Consider the following 24,874-nt stretch of genomic DNA (forward strand, 5'->3'; position numbering starts at 1 on the left):
GGGGGGGGGACAGAAACAGGAAGATCTGGAATTTAGAGACAACCTAGGTTACATGAGACCCTGTCTCAAAAGTGAAATGATGGGGAGCAGGGTATTAAGGGGAGATGGCTCAGCAGTTAAGAGTACTGGATACTGAATGCTCTTCCAGAGTAGCCAAGTTGAGTTCCCAGCACCCACATAGTGGATTATAAGCATCTGAAACTCCACCTTCAGGGGATCTGACACCACCTGGCCTGAGGTACTGCACAAGCATGGTGCATTCACTAGGTATGCTCAGGCTCACACACATGCACATAAAAGAAATAATGTAAAAGGGGGTGAGAGGGAGGGGGTGCAGGTGGGAAGGGGAAGAGGACTTCATAATTACTGAAGGTACCCAACGTAGGTAGTAAAAAATAGTGGTAGCAAGCACAACAAAACAAAAAACAAAACAAAACAAAACAAAAATTCTACAAGGTCTAGGTGAATTTGTCCCCTGGTGATTTCTAAGTACCAGAAGGACATGAAAATATGCCACAGAGATGCCTGGAGATAGGGCATCTGTAGAGCAGTCTGACTGAGTGCTAGGCACAGGGTTTGGAGTGGCAGAGAAGGCTGCATGGCAGCAGGCACTGCGTCCAAGGAAACCTGATAAAGCCCTGTCACCAAAGGTTACTTAGCTGTCTACTTCCCATAGTTTTACTGCAGATGACACTCTGACCTAGATTCTTTTTTTTTTTTTTTTAAGGGAACTTGGAAGCCATTCCAACTGGTTGAAAGCACCCCTCCTTCCCCAGGGCCTGTGCAAGTGTGTAGTGGGTGACCTTTGGATTAGGACCAAACTCCACACTTCCAACAGGAAAATTCTGGAATTTTCTCTGTGAAGATCCGTGAGGTTTGATCACCTCTGTGCAGAATACAGATCGTTTTGCTTCTCTTTCCCTATAGGTTAGGCCAACCTATCTGGGGAACACAGGTTGGAGAGTGGGGGCATGTGTTGCTGTTAGTTTAAAGCTGGCCAAGGAGTAACCACTGATTTATTAAAATAATAAATATTAAATAATACTGTTCGCCAGGCGTGGTGGCACACGCCTTTAATCCAAGCACTAGGGAGGCAGAGGCAGGTGGATTGCTGTGAGTTCGAGGTCAGCCTGGTCTACAAAGTGAGTCCAGGACAGCCAAGGCTACACAGAGAAACCCTGTCTCGAAAAACAAACCAAACCAAACCAACCAAAAAATAATAATAATCTTCAACAGTGTGGGTTCTGTCTCATATTTGGGTACCCATAAATTAGATTCCCCTCCCCAAATTCATCAGTTTGGGGATTGGCATAACACAGTGAACAAAGCAGGCCTTACTCAAAACAAACAATACGATCAAATAGAGTATGGCCAGGGTCAGCACAGTGGCCTGTACGCATCGCCCCAGTATTTGGCAGGCAGAGGTCAGAAGATCAGGTTCAAGGTCCTCCAGGACATAGTGAATTCAAGGCAGCATGGGTCACCTAGAGACCCAGTCACAAAATGAAACAAAAATTAAACAATCACATTTTAATAGTAGTTACTTTCCAGCCAGCAGAGTGTGGTGGCACACACCTGTAATCCCAGCACTCAGGAGGCAGAGGCAGGCAGATATTAGTGAGTTTGAGGCCAAGCCTGCTCTACAGAACAAGTTCCAGGACAGCCAGAGCTAGAGAGAGAGTCCCTGTCCCAAAGAGCACCTACTGCTCTTGCAGAGAACCTGGGTTGGGTTCCATCAAGTAGCTCACAACTGTAACTTCAGCTTCAGAGGATCAGACAGCCTCTTTTAGTTTCCGTGGCCAACATGCACGCACACACTTTTTAAATAAAGATGTTATTTTTAGGAGCTGGATTGATGGCTCAGCTAATAAGAGCACATACTGCAACAAAACAAAACAAAAAACAAAAAACTTGCCAGGCATGGTGGCGCACACCTTTAACCCCAGCACTCGGGCGGCAGATGCAGGCGGATCACTGTGAGTTCGAGATCAGCCTGGTCTACAAAGAGAGTCCAGGACAGCCAAGGCTAACACAGAGAAACCCTGTCTGGAAAAACAAACAAAACAAAACAAAAACAAAGAGCACATACTGCTCTTTCAGAGGACCAGAGCTCAGTTCCCAGAACCATGCCACCTCTAGCTGCAGCTCCAGAGAATTGATGCCTTCTTCTGAACTCTGAGGGCACCCACCTCTCTCTCACACAGTATACCTTTACACAGACACACTCAAACAGGTAAAAAAAAAAAAACAATGTTTTAAAGATTTATTTTATTACATATACAGTGCTCTGCTTACATGTATGCCTGCATACCAGAAGAGGGCACCAGATCACATTATAGATGGCTATGAGCCATCATGTGGTTGCTGGGAATTGAACTCAGGACCTCTGGAAGAGCAGTCAGTGCTCTTAACCACTGAGCCATCTCTCCAGCCCTCAAACAGGTAAATTAAAATTTAAAAAAAATTTTTTTTTGGTTTTTCAAGACAGGGTTTCTCTGTGTAGCCTTAGCTGTCCCGGACTCACTTTATAGACCAGGCTGACCTCGAACTCACAGCGATCCACCTGCCTCTGCCTCCTAAGTGCTGGGATTAAAGGCGTGCGCCACCACCGCCCAGTTTAAAATTAAATTTTTTATTTGTTTTTTGAGACTCCATGCCCAGATCAAGAGTGTTGGGATTAGAGGTTTATGCCACCACACCCGGCTTCTAGATTTTATTTTTAATTGTTAATGACATGCAATTGTGAGCTGGAAACCTATTTAAGGGCATCTGCAATAGTATGCACTATTTGTTGTTGTTTTTGTTTTTCCAGACAGGGTTTCTCTGTGTGTATCCCTGGCTGTCCTGGACTCACTCTGAAGAGCAGGCTAACCTTGATCATAGGGATCCGCCTGCCTCTGCCTTCCTAATGCTGGGATTAAAGGGGTGCCCACCACGCCTGGCCTTAGTATGTGATCTTAATTGCTAAAGTTTAGCAGCTAAACCATCTTTCCATAGCCCTATGTTTTCCTCTTTAAGACAAGGTCTGTCTACATAGTCCTGGCTGTCCTGAAAAACTTTCTGTAGGACCAGGCTGGCCTCAAACCCACAGTGATCCACTTGCCTCTGCCCACGGAGTTGCTGGAATTAAGGAGTGTGCCACCATGTCCGGCCACATTCCCACAATTTTATTTATTTATTTATTTAAATTTACTTAGGTTTTTTGGAGACACAATTTCTCTATGTAGTCTTGGCTGTCCAGGACTCGCTTTGTAGAGCAGGCCGGCCTTGAATTCACAGCGATCCGTTTGCCTCAGCTTTCCTGAGTGCTGGGATTAAAAGCATGCATCTTGGCTGGGTTTGGCTTGTTTTGTCTAGAAATAGTATCACACTCCATAGTCCTGGGTGTTCTTCATGACGTCTTGGTGTACAGTGCTCTGTCTGCATGCACACCTGCAGGCCGGAAGAGGGCATCAGATCACATTATAGGTGGTTGTGACCCACCATGTGGTTGCTGGGAATTGAACTCAGGCTCTCTGGAGGAGCAGTCAGTGCCCTTAACCTCTGAGCCATCTCTCCAGTCTCTTTTTGTTTTTGTTTTTGGAGACAGGGTTTTTATTCCCGCAATTTTAATCAGGTGAAGAACGTTTACCCTGCTTTTTCGGATTATTTTCTTACAGATGTTCTCTCCCACGCAGCGCCATCAACATAGGATGCCATTATAATGGGGACACAGCTACAAGCCTAGCGCCTACAAAAGGTGGAAACCAGACCCCCCCGGGGGGGGGGGTTGGGTTGCGGCGCGCGGCCTCATGGGACTTGTAGTTCGCAGTCTGTGAGGCGCATGCTCTGAAGTGCTGGGGCGCCCGCGGTTGCCATGGCTTCTCTGAGCCGCGGTGGGTGGAGCCCCTAGACTAAGGCGGGTTTTGGCGACGTAGCGCGCAGAAGGCGGAAGACATCACGCGGTAGGTAGTGAGTCGAGTGTGGGGAATCCTGGTGCGCTGGGACCCGGGCGGCCTCTTTCCTTGGCGCACCAGCTGCGGACTCTTCTTCCCAAACCCCTTACACGCGGTGAGGCGAGGGGCGCACTCGGCACCCTGGGTTTCCGGATGGAACTAACAAGCTTGACCGCTAGTGGCAAGCCCTAGGAAGTGGCAGAGCCGGAGCTAAAGGTCTTGTTGGGTTTTGTTTGTTTTAAGACAGAGTGTCGTTTTGTAGACCAGACTGGTCGGGAACTCAGAGATCAGCCTGCCTCTTCCTCCTGAGTGCAGGGATTAAAGGCATGCGTCTTGGCTAGGTTTGGCTTGTTTTGTTCTGAAACAGTATCACACTGTATAGTCCCGGATGTTCTTCGTGCCAGCTTGGAACTTGGGATGCTCCTACTGCTTAGACCTTTAGAGTGGTGGTATTACAAGTGTGCGCCACCATGTTTGGCTAGATTATGTATTAACAAGTACCTGGCAGAAGGACATAAATAAACTACAATTTACAGCAATGGTTCCCAAGCTCATTGGCACATTAGAATTATTTGGGGGGAATCTTTAAAAAAAAAAATGCACACCGGGCATAGTGGTCCACGCCTTTAATCGTGGCACTTGAGAGGCAAAGGTGGAGCTGGGCGTGGTGTCGCACGCCTTTAATCCCAGCACTCACTCGGGAGGCAGAGGCAGGTGGAATACTGTGAGTTCGAGGCCAGCCTGGTCTACAAAGTGAGTCCAGGGCAGCCAAGGCTACACAGAGAAACCCTGTCTCTAAAAAGAAAAAAGAAAAAAAAAGAAAGAAAAGAAAAAAGAGAGGCAAAGGTGGGCAGATCTCGTTGAGTTCTAGGCTAGCCTGGCCTACATAGAGAATTCCAGGACAGCCAGAACTATGTAGAGAGACCCTGCCTCTTACTTACTTACTTATGGCTTTTCGAGGCGTGCACCTGGCTCCCTGTCTCATAATTTTAAAATAGGATACTTGGCAGGATGTGGTAACACACACCTTGACTCCCAGCACTTGGTGAGGAAGAGGCAGGTGGATCTTCGTGAGTTCCACGCCAGACTGGTCTACATGCCATTACATATCAAGTTCTAGGCTAGTCAAGGCTGTATAGTGAGATCCTGTCTTTAAAAAGAACAATGAGCCGGGTGTGGTGGCGCACACCTTTATTCCCAGCACCCGGGAGGCAGAGGCAGGTGGATCCCTGTGAGTTCGAGGCCAGCCTGGTCTACAAATCGAGTCCAGGACAGCCAAGGCTACACAGAGAGACCCTGTCTCGAAAAGCAAAATAAAAACCATAAAAAAATAAAAATAAAAAAAATAAAAACAACAATGAAATCCTGGACCTCTCCTCCCTAACCAAATGAATTTAGACCTCTGGGATGTGCGGGACGTAAAGGCCAGGAAAAGTTTCCCTAGGTGAGTCTAGTGCACAGCGGGGCCTCTGGACCACAAGTGTGGAGTTTCAGGGCTTGCCAGGGGTCGGTTACCTCTATCCGTGTGCTCTCGCCCACAGCGAGCAGCCAGCCCATGTGGAACGATGGCACTGAGCCACTCCGTGAAGGAGCGGACCATCTCTGAGAACAGCCTCGTCATCCTGCTGCAGGGCCTCCAGGGCCAGGTCACCACTGTGGACCTTCGAGACGAGAGCGTGGCCCGAGGACGCATTGACAACGTCGATGCTTTTATGAACATCCGCCTGGCCAACGTCACCTATACTGACCGCCGGGGACATCAGGTCGAACTGGATGACCTCTTTGTGACAGGTCGTAATGTCCGCTACGTCCATATCCCAGACGGTGTGAACATCACTGCCACCATTGAGCAGCAGCTGGCCATCATCCACCGTGTGCGCAACTTTGGTGGTCGAGGTCGGCGTGAGTTTTCCTCCAAAAGGTCGTGAGGCCATGTCCTCTTAAAGTTCCGCTACCACCTCAGGCTCCTTGAGTGTTCCAAGCCTGCTCCCTGCCGTTTTTTTTTTTTTTTTTTCCTCACCAGTGACCTGGTGTCTGACAGGCACCTGTCACAGCTGCCTTTCAAAGGGTTCTCTTTTCAGACACAACTTGGGACCCAGAATTCCTCCTGTCTGTGGCCTTGTGGATAGGTCATGATCCCTCTAGTTGATGGTTTGCATCTGGGATCTCCAGTCACTGATTGACCGCAACTATGAAGGAGTGATCGACTCTGACAGTGAGGATTATTAAGTGTTTGGAGTGAATCACCTGTAACTCTTCCATGTTTCTTGACATTTGTTTCTTTGCTCATAAAACCAAATTTGGATATATACAAGGCTGTGCCTGATCATCTCCCTGGCATCTACTGGCTCCTATGTAGTTCAGAGTGCAGCTCTCAAAGTGGGGAGCACACCGCGGTTTACTTGGTCTAGAATGTGGCCCAGGCAGTAGGACTTGAGGTTTCCCAGGTACCATGAAAGAGATCTAGTGGAAAGTGGCTTTTTTTTTTTTTTTTTTTTGGTAGTCCTTGAGGCTCTTGAGTCTTACTGCTGTTTACTGAAGCTGAGAGTCCAGAGACCCTTGGCCCCTACCCTCAGGATGGAGAGTTCAGCTAATAAGAAATTAGTCCCAGCCGGGCGTGGTGGCGCATGTCTTTAATCTCAGCACTCGGGAGGCAGAGGCAGGCAGATCGCTGTGAGTTCAAGGCCAGCCTGGTCTACAAAGTGAGTCCAGGATGGCCAAGGCTACACAGAGAAACCCTGTCTCGAAAAACCAAAAAAAAAAAAAAAAGAAAAGAAAAGAAAAAGAAAGAAAGAAATTAGTCCCAGCCAGGCATAGTGGTTCACACTTATAATCCTGACTCTCAGGAGGACCAGCCTGGGCTAACAGTGAAGTCCTATCTCAAAACACCAAAACAGACTGATTCTAGTGGTACACACAGTAGAGTTTGCTGAAGAGCTGGAGGCAAGAGGATCATGACTTTCAGGCCAGTCTGTGGTACATATTTTAGCTAGGCAGTGGGGGCCACACCTTTGACCCTAGCACTAGGGAGGCAGAGGCAGGAGGCTCTCTGTGAGTTCAAGGCAAACCTGTTCTACATAGTGAGTTCCAGTCCAGCCAGGGCTCCACAGAGAAATCCTATCTCGAAGAACAAAAACAGTACAAGGAGAAAGAAAATGGTCTGAGAAAGTAAGACAAAAAGGGAGTGAAAGCTGCCAGTGCAAAGACCTTGAGTTGGAAAAGCTCGTAAACGGAATTTCTGTGTACCTACGCTGAGACGGGCAGGTGGGCAGGACAGTGAGCTATGAGGAAATGATGTGAGGCTGCGGGCAAGGAGGGCTGGTTACGGTTTCTTTTGGAAAGAGGCCTTAATTACTTTAGCAATCCCTTTATTTTTATTCATTTGTTATGTATACAGTGCTCTCTCTGCCTGCATGTACACCTGCAAGCCAGAAGAGGGCATCAGATCACATTACAGATGGCTATGAGCCACCATGTGGTTGTTGGGAATTGAACTCAGGACCTCTGGAAGAGCAGCCAGTGCTCTTAACTTCTGAGCCATCTCTCCTGCCCCAATCCCCTTATTTTCTTTATTTGGAGCTGAGGGTCTTTTCTGCCCTGACAGGGAAGTCTCACTTGGGGGTCATCTATTTAGCATCCCCTGAAATTCTGTGCTTCATATCAACCCTCAAATGTTGCTGCTCCCTGATCAGAAGACTCCTCCATTCCTCCATCAGTCACTCCTGACCCAAATATATATAGACCAGGCTAGCCTCGAACTCACAACTCTACCTGCCTCAGCCTCCTGATTGCTGGGATTGGAGGCATGCACCACTGCTGGATTTTTTTCCCCATGTGTATGAGTGTGTAAAAGGAAGTTTTATCCTCTGAGACTTACTGCTTCATAAGCTCACCTTTTCTTGTTCTTACTGTGCTCTAGGCTGGCTGGTTCAGCTCAGCTGTTCCAGCCCAAACTCCTCTCCCACCTGACTTATTCAATCTGGCTTCTCTCTTGGCCCCTAAATTGCTCTGCTTGGCCTCAAACTAACTCCAGCCATCTGCTCTAATCTCCTGGCTCCTTCTCATTCTCTTGCTCATTCGGTCTTTGAGTTCTCTTTCTGCAACCTGTCTCTCATTACTGTCCTGGTAAAACTGCCTCCTCGGTCCCCATTCTCTGTGTTGCTCCCTTAAGTAGCTTCAGAGAGTTGGGCATATCCTATTCTTTCAGATCTTACTCTAGCATAAATATATTTTTTTTTTGAGACAAGGTTTCTCTGTGTAGCCTTGGCTGTCCTGGACTCACTTTCAAAACCAGGCTGTCCTCGAACTCACAGTGATCCACTTGCCTCTGCCTCCCAAGTGTTGGGATTAAAGGTGTGCACCACCACTGCCCAGCCATAAATCTTTATTTATTTATTTATTTATTTATTAATTTTTAGACAGGGTTTCTCTGTGTAACCTTGGGTGTTGTGGACTCACTTTGTAGACTAGGCTGTGCTCGAACTCACAGCAATCCACCTGCCTCTGCCTCCCAAGTGCTGGGATTAAAGGTGTGTACCACCACTGCCTAGCCATTAATTAATTAATTAATTAATTATTTTGAGGCAGGGTTTCTCTGTGTAACCCTGGCTGTCATGGACTCGCTTTGTAGACCAGGCTGTTCTCGAACTCACAGGGATCCACCTGACTCTGCCTTCTAAGTGCTAGGATTAAAGGTGTGCACCACCAGACAGGGTGCTTCTACAAAGTATCTTTACCTTCATTGGGATTAAAGGCTGGTGTTACCACACCTGGACCTAAGCTTTTCTTTACCTGAAATTTGCTCTATACCAGGCTGGTCTTGAACTCAGATCTGCCTGCCTCTGTCTCCTGGATTAAAGGTGTGTTTGTAATCTAGACAGATCACCAGAGGCCTGGAAGTCTTTGAATGTCAACTCTTGCCTGAACAGTCATGTTCTGAATGAAAATTCCTCTGCATGAGTGTTCTGCCTGCATGCATGTACAGGCAACTGTATGTACATCTAATGTCCTCAGAGGACAGAAGGCGGCATTGGCTTCCCTGTAACTGGAGTTATGGATAGTTGTGATCACCATGTGGATGCCGGGAACCGAATCTGGGTCCTGAGCAAGAACAACCAGTGCCCTACATTGCTCAGCTGTCTTTCCAGCACAGCACCTTTTTTTTTTTTTTTTTCTTTTTTTGATTTCTTCTCAAGACAGTTTCACTATGTAGCCCCGCCTCTGCCTCTACCTCTGAAATCCTGGGATTAAAGGGTACATTCCACTCAGAAGTTTTAGATTTTTGTTCCTGTTAGTATTTTGAGACACGGTCTCATGCATCCCAGCCTGGCTTGCACTCATGATCTTCCTGCGTCTGTCTCCCATGTTCTGGTACTGTAGGAGTGCACCACTCCAGCCCGCTTGGGCATCCTGGTCTTTGCTGCTCTCCCTAAGTCCTCTTAGTCCCAGGAAGTTCGTGGATTTTAGATCAGTTAGCCCAAATGCAGCCCACAGTTCCAAAGCTATAGATCTTTGGAGGGTCTTGTTACCTCACAGTGGGAAATGAGCTGGCTCTTGTCTCCTGGCAGCCCCTGAGATTCATGTGGAGTGTCTGTGTGCGCGCACACACACACACACACACCTTTTCCATGGTTTTCCGAAGTTTGTTTCTACGTAGACATTCTTACCATTCCTTCTTGAAGGCTGGGCTTTTGGAATTCATATACTAAAAATAGTCTCTGCATTCTGTTGTGTCTCCCATTCCCGGAGGTAACAAATGGAACAACAGGGGCCCAAGAACACCAAGGAAAACTGGCAGTGTGTTTTAAGAGGGTATTGGAGTTTAGATTGTCACAGCATTTGCTCAACCTTTCACATCCCACCCTATTTGCTGCTCCAGCCAAAGTGGGGTTCCCAATGATGGCAGAGCCCCCAAGAACTCTTGCATGCTCAAGCAACATTCATATCTACTTCATTCCTGGAGAGAAGAGGGTTTTTTTGGGGGGTGGGGGGGGGGGGGGTGGGGAAGACTGCTATTTGTAGGGAGGGGAGCACTGAAGCTAGAAGGCTGAATAAGCGTGCAGATTACAAATCAGCTAACTCACAGGGGCGGAGGTGCATGCCTGTAGTCCCAGCACTCTGGGAGGGAGGCAAAGACAGGTGGATCGCTGTGAGTTCGAGGCCAGCCTGGTCTACAAAGCCAAGTCCAGGGCAGCCAAGACTACAAGGAGAAACATCTTGGAAAAAAATAAAACCACCACCAAAAAAAAAAACCCAAAACAAAAAAAAAACCAACAAGTTGGCTCACACCAGAGACACACAAGGGACTTTGATATGCTCACTTCTCTGCATGGCTGAGCAGGCTGGACTTAAACCAGTCCTGTGAGCTCTAGTCTGGCACCCCTGGCTAAAGGGCAGGCAAGGGCCCTTGAAGTTCTCATTAATTTTCCAGGAAGACCCAGAGATACATACTTTTTATTTATTTATTTTTCTTTCTTTGAGGCAGAATTTCTCCTATTATAGTCCTGGCTGTCCTGGACTCACTTTGTAGACCTGGCTGGCCTCAAACTCACAGAGATTCCCCCTGCCTCTGCCTCCCAAGTGCTGGGATTAAAGGTGTCAGCCACCATGCCTGGCTCCTTTTTTTTTTTTTTTTTTTTTTTTTTTTTTTTCTGGATTGTTCGAGACAGGGTTTCTCTTACAGTCCTGGCTGGCCTCGAACTCACAGGGATCCCCCTGCCTCTGCCTCCCAAGTGCTGAGATTACATGTGTGCACCACCATGCCTGGCTAGGATCTTCTTGAGTTCAAGACCAGCCTGGTCTGCCTACACAGGGCTACATAGTAAGACCCTGTCTCCAAAGGGGGAGGAGAGGTATGCTATCAATGAAAAGGGTAACATAACCTTTGGAGGGGGGGAAAAAGTGGGGGAGGGGGTCTTAAAGGATGGGAAGGCTAAGAAGCACTGGCCCACTCCATTATGTCACCCTTCAGAAAGCAGGTCCAGAGAGGGAGGGGACTCTTCCCCAGCAGGTGGCTGAGGAAAATGAATGCTCCCCTGGGCAGCAGAATGGTAGTCAGAGCAGTTGCTGCTGCCCCACCCTGTGTTGGGAGCTTGGTGAGTTCCACCAGGGCAGAGCTGCAGATTTACCCTGTGTATTAACAGCCTCGTCACACAATCATGCAAAATGATGGGCTGGGGTGAACAACAGCCAGGGAATTTGAAATCAGGCCTGCCTAGTACCAGATTTCATGTCTTAACCACTTTTTTGTTTTTGTTTTTGTTTTTCTTCAAGATAGGGCTTCTCTCTGTAACCTTGGCTGTCCTGGACTCACTTTGTAGACAGACCAGGCTAGCCTTGAACTCACAGCGATCCACCTGCCTCTGCCTCCTAAAAGCACGCGATAACCCGCCAGGCTCACACCTGCCTGTCTTAACCACTTTTGTGTTTGTTTTGAACACAATGTCGCCAAGCTAGCCTTCACCTCCCAGGACACTGGGCTTACATGCCTGGTTTATTGCAATACTTAGGGATAGGACTCAGAGCTTCATGCTTACTAAGGCCTGTTAAGTTGTACCATCTGGGCTACAACGCCAGCCACTGTGGGACTCTTCTGTTTCCCAGTACTCCTGACATTATATTGCTCATCCCACTGGATCTGGTGGTGCAGGCCTATAATCCTGTCTGCTGAGGAAGTGAGGGCAGGTTAGAGGTTCAAGGCCAGACTGAGTGGACAGCTAGCCTGAGCAACTCGTAGAGACCATCTCAAACACAAAAGCACTGGGGGCTGCTCACTGGTAAACTATCTGCTACCACAGAAGAGGCCGTAAAGGTTCAGTCCCAAACACTAAAAAAGGCAAAACCAAAAAACACCAAACCTTGGAGCTTTGACATAAGCTAAAAACCAGCCACTACAGAGACCTAGGGTTCTGTCATCTGAAGGAGCTCCTGGGGGTGAGGTCTCCTCCCCCCATTCTGTGCTAGTCCAATCTGCCTATACCTTGTCAAGAAGCCATCTTGAGCTGTTATGACAGGTGTCACTTTGTTATGGCAGCACCATCTGCCAGTGAGCCAGAGTTGGAAAGCCAGCAGGAGACTGTCACCACGCATGTATATTTCAGAGATCCTTGAGTTGGTGTCTTGAAGACAGTTGTTTTTTGTTTTTGTTTTTTTGTTTTTGTTTTTTTTTTTAATCTCCTCTGGCTGGCACCTTTACTTCCTTTTCCTTACCCTCTTTCTCCTCCTCTGCTTTGTTCAAAATCCTATATTTTGAGTCAGCTGAAAGTCTACAGAGAGTTGGGGTGGTGGTGTCAGCACCCAGTGATTCATCTGACTGATAATTAGAGATATGGAAAACCCAAAACTCATTCCTGTCAGTCAGGGCTTCCGGAATCCTTAGTCCTTCCCCCTTTGTCAGAGAGAGGAGCTAAGTGGGCCTGGCTTCTGGGTCACGTGCCTCACAGAGGTTCCCTGACAAACCAGTGGACATTCATAGGGTGTGGTGAGCTGGATCTGAAACTCACTGGGTCCTCCCAGAGATAGTGTGATGTGTTAGCTCCATTTGGACAGCCAGGATTTGCACTAAGTTACCTAGCTTGTAAATGATACAAGGATTCAAGCTCTAGCCTTTTGGAACCCACCAAACTTTCTTCAAACCACAGCCCAACCATTATTAGCTGAGTGTCATTGCAAAGGTCTGTCTATCTGTCTGTCTGTCTCAGCACTAGCTTCCACATCCGTAAACAGGACTCTAAAGTGCTTCACTTTTCCTAAGACAAGACCTTGGGAGCTGCTCTGATGACTACTGTTATTCAGCCTTATCTATAGCTCAGTAGCCACCAAAGATTGAAAGGGACTGAGGATGCAGGCTAGGACAGCTAGACCTCATTAACACCTGCTTTCATGTCCTGGCAGCACCTTGTAAGATGACAAATGCATGCTTACTCCTAGCAGGGCACAGTCGTGGCCCCATGTTTCTACACGTGGATATAGGACGACCAAGGGGAGGGAAGGAAAAAACTTGAGAGTCATCAAGTACTCCTGTTAAACTCCGAGACAAAGGAGTGGGACTATGGCCGCTGGTACTGCTGCCACCGAGCCCTTCTGGCTGCTTCTACATGGCAGTGGAGGGAAGCCAGGCTTTCCGAGGGCCCCCAGTGAGTCACCAGACTGATGCAATCCCTTTAAAGGGCTCATCTGCTGGTGCAAGAAGCTGATTCACGGAGGGCGTGGTTGCTGGAGGAGGAGAAAGGGACGGAAACTAGCAGGAGGGAGTGAGGTAGACAGAGATCGTTCACTGGAACTCTTCACTGTAATCTCCCTGGCTCCAGGGATGTCCAGGATGAACTTGGCCATCTCTGGGGTTTCTAAAGGACGTACAGTGAAATAATTGTGAACGTAGCGACAGCAATTCCTGTCTTCTCTTAAACCCAACTTCAGGGCGTTTTCGTACAGATTTCCAGAAGCCGAGAAATGGGGATCAAGGAAAGTCCGCCTCTCTATTGACTGCAGTGCGGTCGACGGCTCTAGCAGCCACTTAGTGACGTCCCCAACCCCAACAAAACGTAGGGTCGTCGAGGTCCTGCAGAGTCGAGGCTGGGCGGCGCCTCCGTCCTAGTCCCACTGTAGATGTAGATTAGCCATAAGTACCTCCCCCTGGCTGCCCAATCGTTTTGCAGATTTCGACCCAGACTCCACCCAGAACCAATCGGCGATCTTATCTGGGCCTCCTGCCTGAAGGCTTCCGCCCATCCTCAAGATGGCACACAACCCCAGACTGAGGCAAGAGGGAGGGGGCCGGGGGGGGGGGCCCGCAGGACGGTGCGTCACTTCCGTTGTCAGGTGGCGGCGCCGCAGCCATGGAAGGAGGCGGCGGCGGCGGCGGCTCTGGCGACTGCGCTGGGAGGCGGCGGTGAGCGGCTCCCACGCCCCCGGCCGGCCCGGGCCACCGGGACGGAGCGCCGAGCAGCCCCGGCTCCGGGCTGCGGACTATGGGCGAGCAGCGCTGATCACCCGGGAAAGGTGAGCCGGGTGTCCTGGGACGCGGAGCCAGGTGGGGGCTGCGTGCTGGCGGGGCGGGCCTGGGTAGCCGTGGCGGAGGGACCCGGGTGACAGCCCGAAACTGACCAGCGCGACAAAAATGGCCATAGCGAATTCCCCCTCCGCCATGGGGGGGTCTGTCTTTCCCGGCGGCGGGGGCGGGCGGCCGCAGGGAACCTCGGTCTTCGTCGCAGCCCTGGAAAGTGGGCACTGCCCGTCTTGCCCAGGACCCTGTCGGTCAGTCAGTGAAGCAGCCGGCGTTTGCCTCGCTCTAGATTTTACCCCAGAGAGACCCCACCACCCCCTCTCCTGCTCTCCAAGCTTCTCTCCTGACCTAGAGAGTGACTTGGAAGTTAGGACGAGTCCCCAGGGACAGCCAGCCAAGGCTTTCCTCCTGGAGCGCTCGCCCGTTGGCACCGACACCATTCCTGCTGGGGAATTTTCACATCCTGGGCGGCGTTCAGGTGCGAGTCACAGCTACCTGCTTGCCAGATCCACGTTGGGCCGGTCTTCACCGTGGGAGAGCTTGCTGCTGTGGTCAGTGTTTCACCTGCCGTCCTGGTCAGGCCCGCCCATTCCTACGCTACTTGGCCCCACCTTTCAACATTGGGTAGGAGCTTTCGGATTCTCCGTGGCTTCTGTCCGCCCCTACTCCCCCCAGGTTGTTGGCGGAAGGAAGAAGATGACAGCCGCCTTAAGTAGCAGGATAGACTTTGCTCTGTTTTAAGTCACCGGAGAAAACCGGTTGGCTTTGCTGGTTTTGAGAATCATTGAGGAAGAGGGTAGTCATGCTGGGCTGGGCACCTTTCCCTCTTGCCTGAGTAGTTTTGCATGAGATAAGGAAGAGCAAAATCGTAGAGCCCTAATTTATAAACAGTGCTGTGAGTTCCTCCTTCCCTTAATGGCCCTGTTATTTCAGTGGTTTGTGGATTAGACCTCGACCTGCCAGCAATAGTCCTCATTCATTCGTTCGTTCATTCATTCATTCATTCTTTCTTTCGTTTTTTTCACGTAACAAAAGGACCTTGCCTGCAGAGGCAAATGTTGTGTAGTATTAGTGGGTTTTGGAGCCATGATCCTTAAATTCTGGGATTAAAGGCCCCTTACATCCTAGACTGAAATTACAGTACATCAGCTTTCTGGGTATGTGGCCTTGGACTGGTTGTCTCAGTGTCGTCATTTGCAAAACACTGGCGGTGATAAAGAGTTATTGTGGAGAGTTAAGTTAACAGCAATAAAGAGATTTCTATCTGAACTAATTCACTGTCTAGTGAGAGGAAACTGACCTGCTAGCAGATGGTTGAAATGTGATCTACAAGAGCAAGGGGAACTGAGTGCTGAGGGAACACAGCAAGGAAAGCTGCCAGCCAGCCTGGGACAGGGAGGCATGGAGTGGAGGGGTGTTCCAGGAAAACTGGACAGCAGCGACTGGAGTCCAGTCTAGAAGGATAGAAAATAGGGAAGGCTTACCCAGGTGAGACTAACGTGGCAGATGTTGTACGGAATTACAGAGAGTCAGAAAAATTTGAGTTGATTCCAAAAACCTCAGCCCATTAAGTATAGTGGTATGGAAGCTGATAGGGTACAAAGTAAAGCAAACTAAGTTAACAAGGAAACGAACGTCTCATTGATAGCTTGGGACTTTTATGTCCAGCGCAGTGAGAGGCCAGTAAAATGTTTCTAGCTGAGGAGGGACATGACGGGATCCATGTTTGAGATAGCATTCTCTGTGCAAAAGAGGTAGAGCCGAGGAAGGTGAAGAAGCTGGGCACCTTATCGGACACCACCACATGCTTCCGAGAGAGTGGTCGAGGCACACTAGATCTGGGCTGAGACGCCAGCCAGTGCTAGATGGGTAACACCTTGCAGTGTCTGCACATGTGCCCCTCTCTGAAGTTTCAGGTTGCCTAAACTGCTGGGAAGGTAGGGCTTTCCTCCCAGAAGGCCAGTTGTAGAGGGTGTTACATTTCTCTCTTGTACCTTTCATAAATAAGATAGTAGGCTGTAGAAGCTAGGAGCTTGCCTTGGGCTCAAACAGATCTGCTTCTGATCCCAGCCCTGCCAGCCACTAGGTTACATGTCCTCTCTATGCTCAGATTTCTCATTGTAAAGAGAAGCAGCCGGACCTCCCAAACAGGGCAGTTGTGAGGATTAGGATAGGTGTTGGAGGGTCACCAAGTACTAGATGCCTCCCAGGCTGCTGGGGAGGGAGACCCTCTGGAAACTACTTGTAGCAAGTCCCAGGAACTAAAGCTGTGTCCCATTGAGCTGTCAGGACTGTCCTGAGAGAGCAGAGGAGCACTGTCTTTTATTATATTCTTTCTGAAATGAGAATGGACACTTTCCCAGGCTGTATAGGAGCAATGCAGATTTGATCTTTCCTAACACTTTCCCCGCCCCCCCCGAAGATTTATTTATTTATTTATTTTATGTATATGAGTGTTCTATCTGCATGTGCACCTGCATGCCAGAAGAGGGCATTAGATCCTTATAGATGGTTGTGAGAATTGAACTCAGGAAGAGCAGACAGTGCTCTTAACCATCTCTCCAGCCCCATAAAACGGTTTTTTAAACCGGGTGTGGTGGCGCACACCTTAATCCCAGCACTGGGGAGGCAGAGGCAGGCGGATCACTGTGAGTTTGAGGCCAGCCTAGTCTACAAAGCAAGTCCAAGACAGCCAAGGCTGCACAGAGAGACCCTGTCTCCAAAAACAAAAACAAACAAAAAACCTTTTTTTTTTTTTTGGTTTTTTCGAGACAGGGTTTCTCTGTGTAGCCTTGGCCATCCTGGACTCACTTTGTAGACCAGGCTGGCCTCGAACTCACAGCGATCCTCCTGCCTCTGCCTCCCGAGTGCTGGGATTAAAGGCGTGCGCCACCACGCCCGGCTCACAAAAAACCTTTTTTAAAAGGAAAAACAGAGCTAGGTATGCTAGCACTGGGAGGCAGAGGCAGATGGATCTCTATGAGTTCCAGTCCAGCCTGGTCTACCTCGTGAGTTCTAGGACAGCTAAGGCTACATGAAGAGACCCTACCCCAACCTCCAGAAAAGTAGAAGTGGAGTTGCTGAGAGATGAAAGTGTTTGGCCTTGTGAGATAGGGTCTTTCTATGTGGCCCCGGCTGGCTTCAAACTTGTATTGATCCTCCTGCCTCTGCCTCCCCAGTTCTGGGATTATGGGCTTGTGCCTCCACACACCTGGCTGATAAATATCATTTTCATTATTGAAGTGGAGAAAACGTATGTCAAGTTCTTTGGCATCTTGACTAATGAGTCTGGTCTGGAACCCAAGTTAGGTCATTGGGAAGCATCATATATGATACATGTGTGCTGCATCAAACTTGAGTGTATGGAGGTTCAATGTGGAGAGTCTGCTGTATACCTGTGAATTCCCCCCATGTGATTGCCACGTGCTAGGGACAGGGGCAAGGAAAAGGAGGAGAGAGACAGCTGTGCCCTGGAGAAGGATGTGTCCAGGGGAGACAGGCACCCCGATCCATTGGCACTTGTATAGGTATTAGGGAGTCTTTCTCACAAGTCTATGCAGCATGAAGTGCAAATCAAGAGAGTAAAAGGAATCACTTTCCTGAAGGTAGGGATATTAAGGAGAAGTTTGGAGAGCCCTTAAAATTTTGAGGAATGGATAGTGTTTTGGGGTTCTTTTTTGTTTGTTTGTTTGTTTTGGTTTTTTGAGACAGGGTTTTTCTGTGTATCCTTGGCTGTCCTAGACTCACTTAGGAGAACAGGTTTACCTCAAACTCATAGTGATCTGCCAGTCTCTGCCTCCCGGGTGCTGGGATTAAAGGCGTGCGCCACCTCGCCGGGCCCTGTTTTTTTGGGTTGTGTGAAGCACTCTAGGCAGTGGAAGGAGTGTGACACAGACAGTGTGTGTGTGTGTGTGTGTGTGTGTGTGTGTGTGTGTGTGTGTGTAGCACAGGGGTCCCATTGCAGGTTGTAACAGGATTTACTTGGCTACAGGACATATGGGAAAGAGAAACTGGAGAGATAAGCAGGCACCCAGTGAAGATGCTCGAGCTCTGATATTCTATTGTGATGGATGCTTTCATGCTGGGAACGTGTTAGACCTGCAGCTTCCAGAGTCCTCTGGCTTCAGGAGAACGGTGGGCTGAGGAGAAAGTGAATGCTACAGTAATATAGCAGGCTAGTGGGGCCTTGGATCAGGGCTGAGGTCAGTCCTGTTTGTGGGAAAGGCTGCTGGTCTCTCACAGTATTCCATAGTGATGATTGAAGGATGAGAAATGCTGGCGGTAACTTGCAGATCTTGGTTTGGATGGTAGTGGGAATGGTGGTACAGCAGTAAGGCAGTTTAGGGAGAAGATTAACGGCCAGCGGGATCAGCCAGCCCTGTTCAGTAAGCCCCGAGTTTACCCACAAGAGAGAAGAGGGTTCAAATGCACAGCCCTGCAGAACCCTGTCCAGCTTTGGGACAGGCTTCCTGCTGGTTTGCCTGCATCTGTACCTTGGATGAGGGCATTCTGCCTGTCTTTTCCTTTCTTCTGACCACATAAATGCTCTTTGTCAAGTTTCAGAAACTGCAGTATATTCCTTCAGTCTGCCCATAGCTGCCCTGATCAAGCTACAGCCAGAGGGTCCCTAACAGTCTCATTTAGAGGAAGCTCTCCAAGCCACCTGTGGAGGTCCTAGAAAGGCCACAAGATTGGAATAACTTTCCAACATTGATCAAAAGTCAACCCTTGCCCAGAGTGGTTACAAGCCTTTGATCCCAGCCCTGGGGAGGCAGAAGCAGGCTGGTCTCTCAAATTCCAGGCCAGCCTGATCTTGGGGGAGGGGGCCAAAAAAAAAAAAAAAAAAAAACCTCAAACAAACAAAATCTGGGGGTGTGGCTCTCTTTCTTTTTATTTTTTATTTTTGTTTATTTAATTTTTTTGATTTTTGAAGACAGGGTTTCTCTGTGTACCCCTGGCTGACCTAGACTCACTCCTGTAGTCCAGGCTAGCTTCAAACTCACAGAGATCCTCCTGCCTCTGCCTCCCGAGTGCTGGGATTAAAGGCGTGCCCCACTACGCCCGGCGGGATGTGGTTCTGTTGGTTGAGCCTTGCTTGGCATTCATGGAGCCCTGGTTCCGTCCTTAGCAGTGCGTCAAAGGCAGGTGTACTGGTGCGTGCCTGTGCTTCAGCACCTGGGAGGTAGAGGTGGGAGGCTTATAAGTTGCTGATCATCTGCTACATAGCAAATCTGAAGCCAAAAAAGTGAACTGGTCTGAGACAGGAGCATGTCTTCTTCCTCTGCCACCAGCTCCAGTGAGATTGTAGCTTTCGGGTGGTCCCCAGGCGATAGAATCCAGAGCCACGAGGGGAGAGGCTAGTATTACGTGTTTGATTGGCGTGTGGTTTTAGAGATGGTTCCATTTATACACCTGTCATTCTAGTATACTTACTTTCTGCACCGTCTTGAGTGTAACTGAACAAGTTCTTAGGTACAGACGTTCTTTTTTTTTAATTATTTTTTGTTTGTGTGTGCATGAGGCTGCATGAGTTTATGTGCACTGAGAGTGTGTGTGGCTGTGGCGGTCACGGGACATCAAGACCCCTTGGAGCCTGAGTTAAAGGTGATTATGAGCTACCTGATGTGGGTATGGGGAGCTGAACCTAGGTCCTCTGCAGGAGCAGTAAGTGCTCTTGACCACTAAGGCATTTCTCCAAACCCTGACTTTGTTCATACATAAGATTTAGCCCCACCCAAATATATGAGGGAACAAATTACTGGAAAGGCTACCACTTCAAAGAACGGTTTCTGCTGCTGCTTTGATGAGGTCCTGCCATAATAGCTTGGGTTGTCCCAGGCTGGCCTTGAACTTACCTTCCTCCTTTCTCAGCCTCCTGAGAGCTAAGCCTACCTATTCCCCAACAAGTATGCCTCTCCTGGCTGTGCACATAGAGCAGCCCATCCCTCTCCTGCCTGAGGCACATAAGGGGATTAGTGGGTGGGTGGGAATGCAGACTGCAGGGGCTTAGCTCCCCCCTGGGCTGATGAACAGTCCCCTCTAAATATGCATACGGACTGCCACCTACCCTTCTAGAGGAATAGACAGACTTTTTTTTTTTTTTTTTTTTTGAGACAGGGTTTCTCTGTGTAGCCTTGGCCAGCCTGGACTCACTTTGTAGACCAGGCTGGCCTCGAACTCACAGCAATCTGCCTTCCTCTGCCTCCCGAGTGCTGGGATTAAAGGCATGCGCTACCACGCCCACCTGATAGACAGACTCTTAAGCCTTTACCAAGTTTGCTGTCCAAGCCAGGCGTGCGCCTTTAATCCCAGCCCTGGGGAGGCAGAGGCAGGTGGAGCGCTGTGAGTTCAGGCCAGCCTGGTCTAGTGAGTCTAGGATAACCAGGCCTATTACACAGAGAAACCCTGTCTCAAAAAAAAAACAAAAACCAAGCAAACCAACCAACCAAACAAAAACGTTTGCTGCCCAACGGTCCAGGAGGAAGAGAGCTCCTCATCATTGGAATGGGAACTGGAAAGTGCAGGATTGGGCTGCCAGTTCTGTGTCTTTTCGTCTGGGTGCAGCTGGTATGATGAGGTGCATTACAGGTATAACAGTGTTTTTAGGGACAGGATTCCTCAGCCCTTGGGAGACTTGGTCCAACATTCAGTGGGACTTTGGACCTCGTGGCTGGCACCTCCTAGATCTGGCCAGGAAAGTCCTGCCATTTTTGCAGTAAGTTTGATGCAGTAAAGTTGTCCAGGACCTCCACAGGCAGCTGGGAGAGCTTCCTCTAAATGAGATTGTTAGGGACCCTCTGGCTGTAGCTTGATCAGGGCAGCTATGGGCAGATTGAAGGAATACCCTGTAGTTTCTGAAACTTGACAAAGAGCATTTCTGTGGTCAGATGTGGACAGAAGAAAGGTACATCCCAGGCTAGGGGGGGTGCATCATGGGCAAGGGATGTGTCTTCTCCTGAAGAAATAGGAAGGAAATCAAGAACAACAAAAGGCTTGGAATCAACAGAGGTTCCCTATTGAGGACACTGTATGACCTGGGCTGGGGGCAGTTGGAGGGTTTGTCTCTGCTCTACAGAACAGTTTGGCTGGGATCCGTAGGATTAAGGAGCCAGCCAGTGAGGATGGAGCTGGGACTTTCCATCCATCTTTGTGTGACTCTGGAACGCACGCAACCCAACCGTTCCTTCATCCTGGCCAGGCTCTGGCCCCAGGGAGCTAAGTCCCCAGATCCGTGGAGTCCTAGAGCTGCAGAGCTGGAAGGATCCGTGTTAGGGCTGAACCCTTGGCTCTCCCTAGCCTGAAGAGTGGAACTGCCATTGCCCAGAGACAAGTTTCTCTCTTCCCTGTGGGGAATAGGTAGGGACACTTTAAACCATTGTAGCCACAGTCAGATCTGGCTTCAGAACCCAGCTCTGTCACATGCTAGCCAAATGACCTTGAACAAGTCATTCTAACCCTGTCCTCCTGTAAAAGGAATGTAGCCATCCCTGCACTGAGGTGGAAACAGGTTACTGTGATAGCAAGTTTAGTTTATTGCCTAGCATATAGTCAGGCTCCTGGCCCAGGGCTGGGGTGACTTGGTGCTGTCTCTATTAGTGGATTAAATATGCCTAAAGTGAGAGCTCAAGGCAGCCTTCAGCCCTATGGGTACCAGATGGCAAGCAGGAAGGTCCTTAGGCATCTTTGCAAGCTGTCTGAGGGAGAGCATACTTTCTAGGAGCATTGGCCTTGACCCTTCCATCCTTAGTTCCTGGGACCCCCTTGCCTCATCACACAGCTCCACACGTCTGGGGCACTTAGCTTCCACCTGCCACCATGTCACACCTTCTCAAGAAGCTCCAGCCTCATTAGATGCCATTATTGTATTTATCAGTAACAATTGATTCAGCAAAATTTCAGATTCATAAAAATTATCATTAGCTGGGTGTGGTGTTACTTCCCTGTAATCCCACCACTCAGGAGGCAGAGGCAAGTGGATCTCTATGAGTTCAGGCCAGCCTGGTCTACAAAGTGAGTCCAGGACAGCAAAGGCTACACAGAGAAACACTGTTTCGAAAAAGAAAAAGAAACAAACAAAAATTATCATTATAATAACCTATAGGGAAATAACCAGATAATGCAGAATATGAATAAGAAATACAAAAATCCCCCTTCCTTTCTTGGATTCTTTAAAAAAATTTCCTATGTACATTCAAGAGTGTTTGTAATTTCCTGAAACAAAATAGGATCATATGTACTTACGTTATTGCAGGTTGTTTAGCTGATCTATCTTTCTTTCTTTCTTTTCTTTTCTTTTCTTCTTTGGTTTTTCGAGCCAGGGTTTCTCTGTGTAGTCCTGGCTGCCCTAGACTCGCTTTGTAGACCAGGCTGGCTTCGAACTCAAGCAATCCACCTGCCTCTGCCTCTTGAGTGCTGGGATTAAAGGCGTGTGCCACCATGCCTTTTCCTCCTCCTCTATCTTCTTCTTCTTCTTCTTCTTCTTTTTTTTTTTTTTTTTTTTTTTTTGTCTTTCTAGACAGGGTTTCTCTGTGTTACCTTGGCTGTCCTGAAACTCACTCTGTAGACCAGGCTAGCCTTGAACTCAGAGATCTCGCTGCCTACTCTCCTGAGTGCTGGGATTAAAGGTGTGCCTTTAATTAAAGGTATGCCTTTGCTTGCAGTTTGGTTTTTGAGGGATAGTAGATGTATCATAGACATTTTTCTCTGCTGGTATGGCTTAGTCTTTCACTGTCTAGAAAGTCTGGGTTCCATGTCTAGAAAAGATTACATAGTATTTTTTTACTGTCTAGAAAGTGGTTCTGACCCTTCCTAATGCTGCAGCCCTTTAATACAGTTCCTCATGTTGTGGTGACCCCCAACTATAAAATTACTTTGTTGCCAGTTCATAACTAATTTCACTTCTATTATGAATCATAATGTGGCTATCTGGTATGCAGAATATCCGATACATGACCCCCGTAGGGGTCACGACTCACAGGTTGAGAGACCATAATTAGTTAAATTTTGTTGTTGTTGCAGTTAGATCATTTCCTGTCTGGCTCTATGGGTATTTTGATTCGTATGTGTGTGGTTTGTTTGTTTTTTTCTCTTCTGCAATGCATGGAACCCAAATTAAATTTATCTTTGTGAATGCGTATGCACCCTATCTAGAGAATAAATCCCCAGGAAGTACTCTGCCCACAGCATGTGAGTTTCCTTTTTGCCGGGTCTGGCTTCATACACAGCTTGTGGTTTTTCTGCATAGCTGCTAACTTCAGCCATGGCCTGGGGTAAAGACTCCCTCAAGCAATATATACTCAAGCAAAACACATGCTCACATTAGTTTCTGGGTGGGGGGTTATGATCCTTGAGATAGCTTGCTCTGGCCTTTTGGTGGCTTGGGGTCACATGGGTCCATCCACCTGAGTGACCAAGCATCTGAGGGGCACTGAGATGACTGCGCCTACTTTGCACCTACCTGTGGCTGTAATCATACAGGCCACCCGCCACACAGGAAAGAGCATCTCATGAAACTTCAAAAACCCAACCTGTACTATTCACTATTGGAGTTAGGTTTTTGTTGGTGGTGGTTTAGTTTTTGTTGTTTGCTTCTTCTTTTGAGGCAGGATTTCTCTGTGTACCCTTGGCTGTCCTGGACCTCTCTAGCCCACCTGCCTCTGCCTCCCTAGTGCTGGGATTAAAGGCGTGCGCCAACACTGCCAGCCTTGTTTTTTGCTTTTTGGTAGGGTCTCATAAAGCCTATGCTAGGCTGGAACTTTTGAATCTCCTGCCTCAGCCTCTGAGTGCTAGGGTCACAGGTGCATCCCTTGCCACACGCCCAGTTTCTGTGGTGATGGGAGTGCAGGCAAGCTCTCTACCAGCTGAGCCATGTCTTTAGCCCAAAGCTGTGAAGTTTAACTTAACTTTTTATAGAGGCAATTTTAAAAAACATAGTTAATTTATAGCTCTGATTGAAATTACCTTTCTGGGGGTGTGGAGGCGCATGCCTGTAATCCCTACACTTGGGAGGCAGAGGCAGGTGGATCGCAGTGAGCTGGAGGCCAGCCTGGTCTACAGGTGAGTCCAGGTCAGCCAAGGCTACACAGAGAAACCCTGTCTCCAGAAAAAAGAAAAGAAAGAAATCGCCTTTCTGGCAGTGCATTAGCAGGGTTCTTCCAGCTCTTGGAGACGTTGTAAGGGGAAAGTTGCCTGCATGTGTGCTCAGCCTGGGCTTTCCAGTGTCACTCTGAAAATCTGGCTAGACACTTGCTTGGTCCCTCATGTGCATGCTGGTTCCGAGGGCAGTCCCTAAGGGTGCACCCTTCTTGGAGGCAGTGTCACCCCTCTCCTCTAGGAGAGGAGGCTTCGAAACATGTGTCCAGGACACAAAGTGGACAGTGAGGTGACTCTCAGACTTAACCAACCCTTCTTTGACTTCCTGTTGCTTTCTCTTTGCCTGATTTCATCTATTCTGGGTAACAGTACTTGAACCCCACATGGGACCCTGTGGCAGGCCTGTTCGGGGGGCTGAGTCAACCACACAAAGAAGTAACTGATATTTTGAGCTGAAGGGCCCCTGAGTCACATGCTAGGATCTTCCTTGCTGTGAATTTCTTTTCTAGCCAGTGAGCTAAAGCAGACTGGTATGACAAGGGAGAGCTGTCAGTGACCTGCTCTAGTGTCCCTTGCTTATGGCTCAAGGCCCCTTGCAGAACCAAGGCCCATCATAAACGTCTACCAAGCCAGTGTGCTTGGCTGCTTTTCTGAGTGGGAGATACCAGGCAAGCACAGCTCAAGAAAGAGCTATTAAGACTGTCCCTTCCTCTGACACCCACACACCCTGACAGATTTTTGTTGTCACGTCAGCTGCTCCCGGAGGCAGGGAGGAGGGGGGGTCAGCTGGTGACAGCACAGTTGACAATGGATCCTCTTCTGGTGGCTGCTGGTGAAACCTGCC

The 24,874-nt window shown here is 48.7% G+C and overlaps 2 protein-coding genes across 2 annotated transcripts in view; both read left to right on the forward strand.

Annotated features, from left to right (window-relative positions):
• Positions 1-3,958: 3,958 nt before the first annotated feature.
• Positions 3,959-14,654, forward strand: Lsm10 (LSM10, U7 small nuclear RNA associated). The gene is made up of 5 exons (XM_051172051.1): positions 3,959-4,050; positions 5,477-5,859; positions 13,755-13,934; positions 14,274-14,416; positions 14,614-14,654. Exons 2-5 carry the CDS (start codon positions 5,501-5,503, stop codon positions 14,652-14,654), a joined length of 723 nt encoding a protein of 240 aa, XP_051028008.1. The 5' UTR covers positions 3,959-4,050; positions 5,477-5,500.
• Stk40 (serine/threonine kinase 40) overlaps positions 13,792-24,874 on the forward strand; it is a 38,067-nt gene continuing 26,984 nt past the window's right edge. The window contains exon 1 of the mRNA XM_051171879.1: positions 13,792-13,934. The gene's annotated coding sequence lies outside the window, so the exon portion shown is untranslated. The remainder of the gene's footprint in view (positions 13,935-24,874) is intronic.

Source organism: Acomys russatus, chromosome 29 (genome assembly GCF_903995435.1).
Source record: "Acomys russatus chromosome 29, mAcoRus1.1, whole genome shotgun sequence".
In the NCBI taxonomy this organism is placed as follows: Eukaryota; Metazoa; Chordata; class Mammalia; order Rodentia; family Muridae; genus Acomys; species Acomys russatus.

Excerpts from the sequence above, each read along its gene's own strand:
- Lsm10 (XM_051172051.1), top strand. The coding sequence starts at position 5,501 with ATGGCACTGAGCCACTCCGTGAAGGAGCGGACCATCTCTGAGAACAGC. Across the intron at positions 5,860-13,754 it reads GAGTTTTCCTCCAAAAGGTC|GTGGCGGCGCCGCAGCCATG; the intron begins GTGAGGCCATGT and ends TTCCGTTGTCAG. Across the intron at positions 14,417-14,613 it reads ACATCCTGGGCGGCGTTCAG|GTTGTTGGCGGAAGGAAGAA; the intron begins GTGCGAGTCACA and ends TACTCCCCCCAG.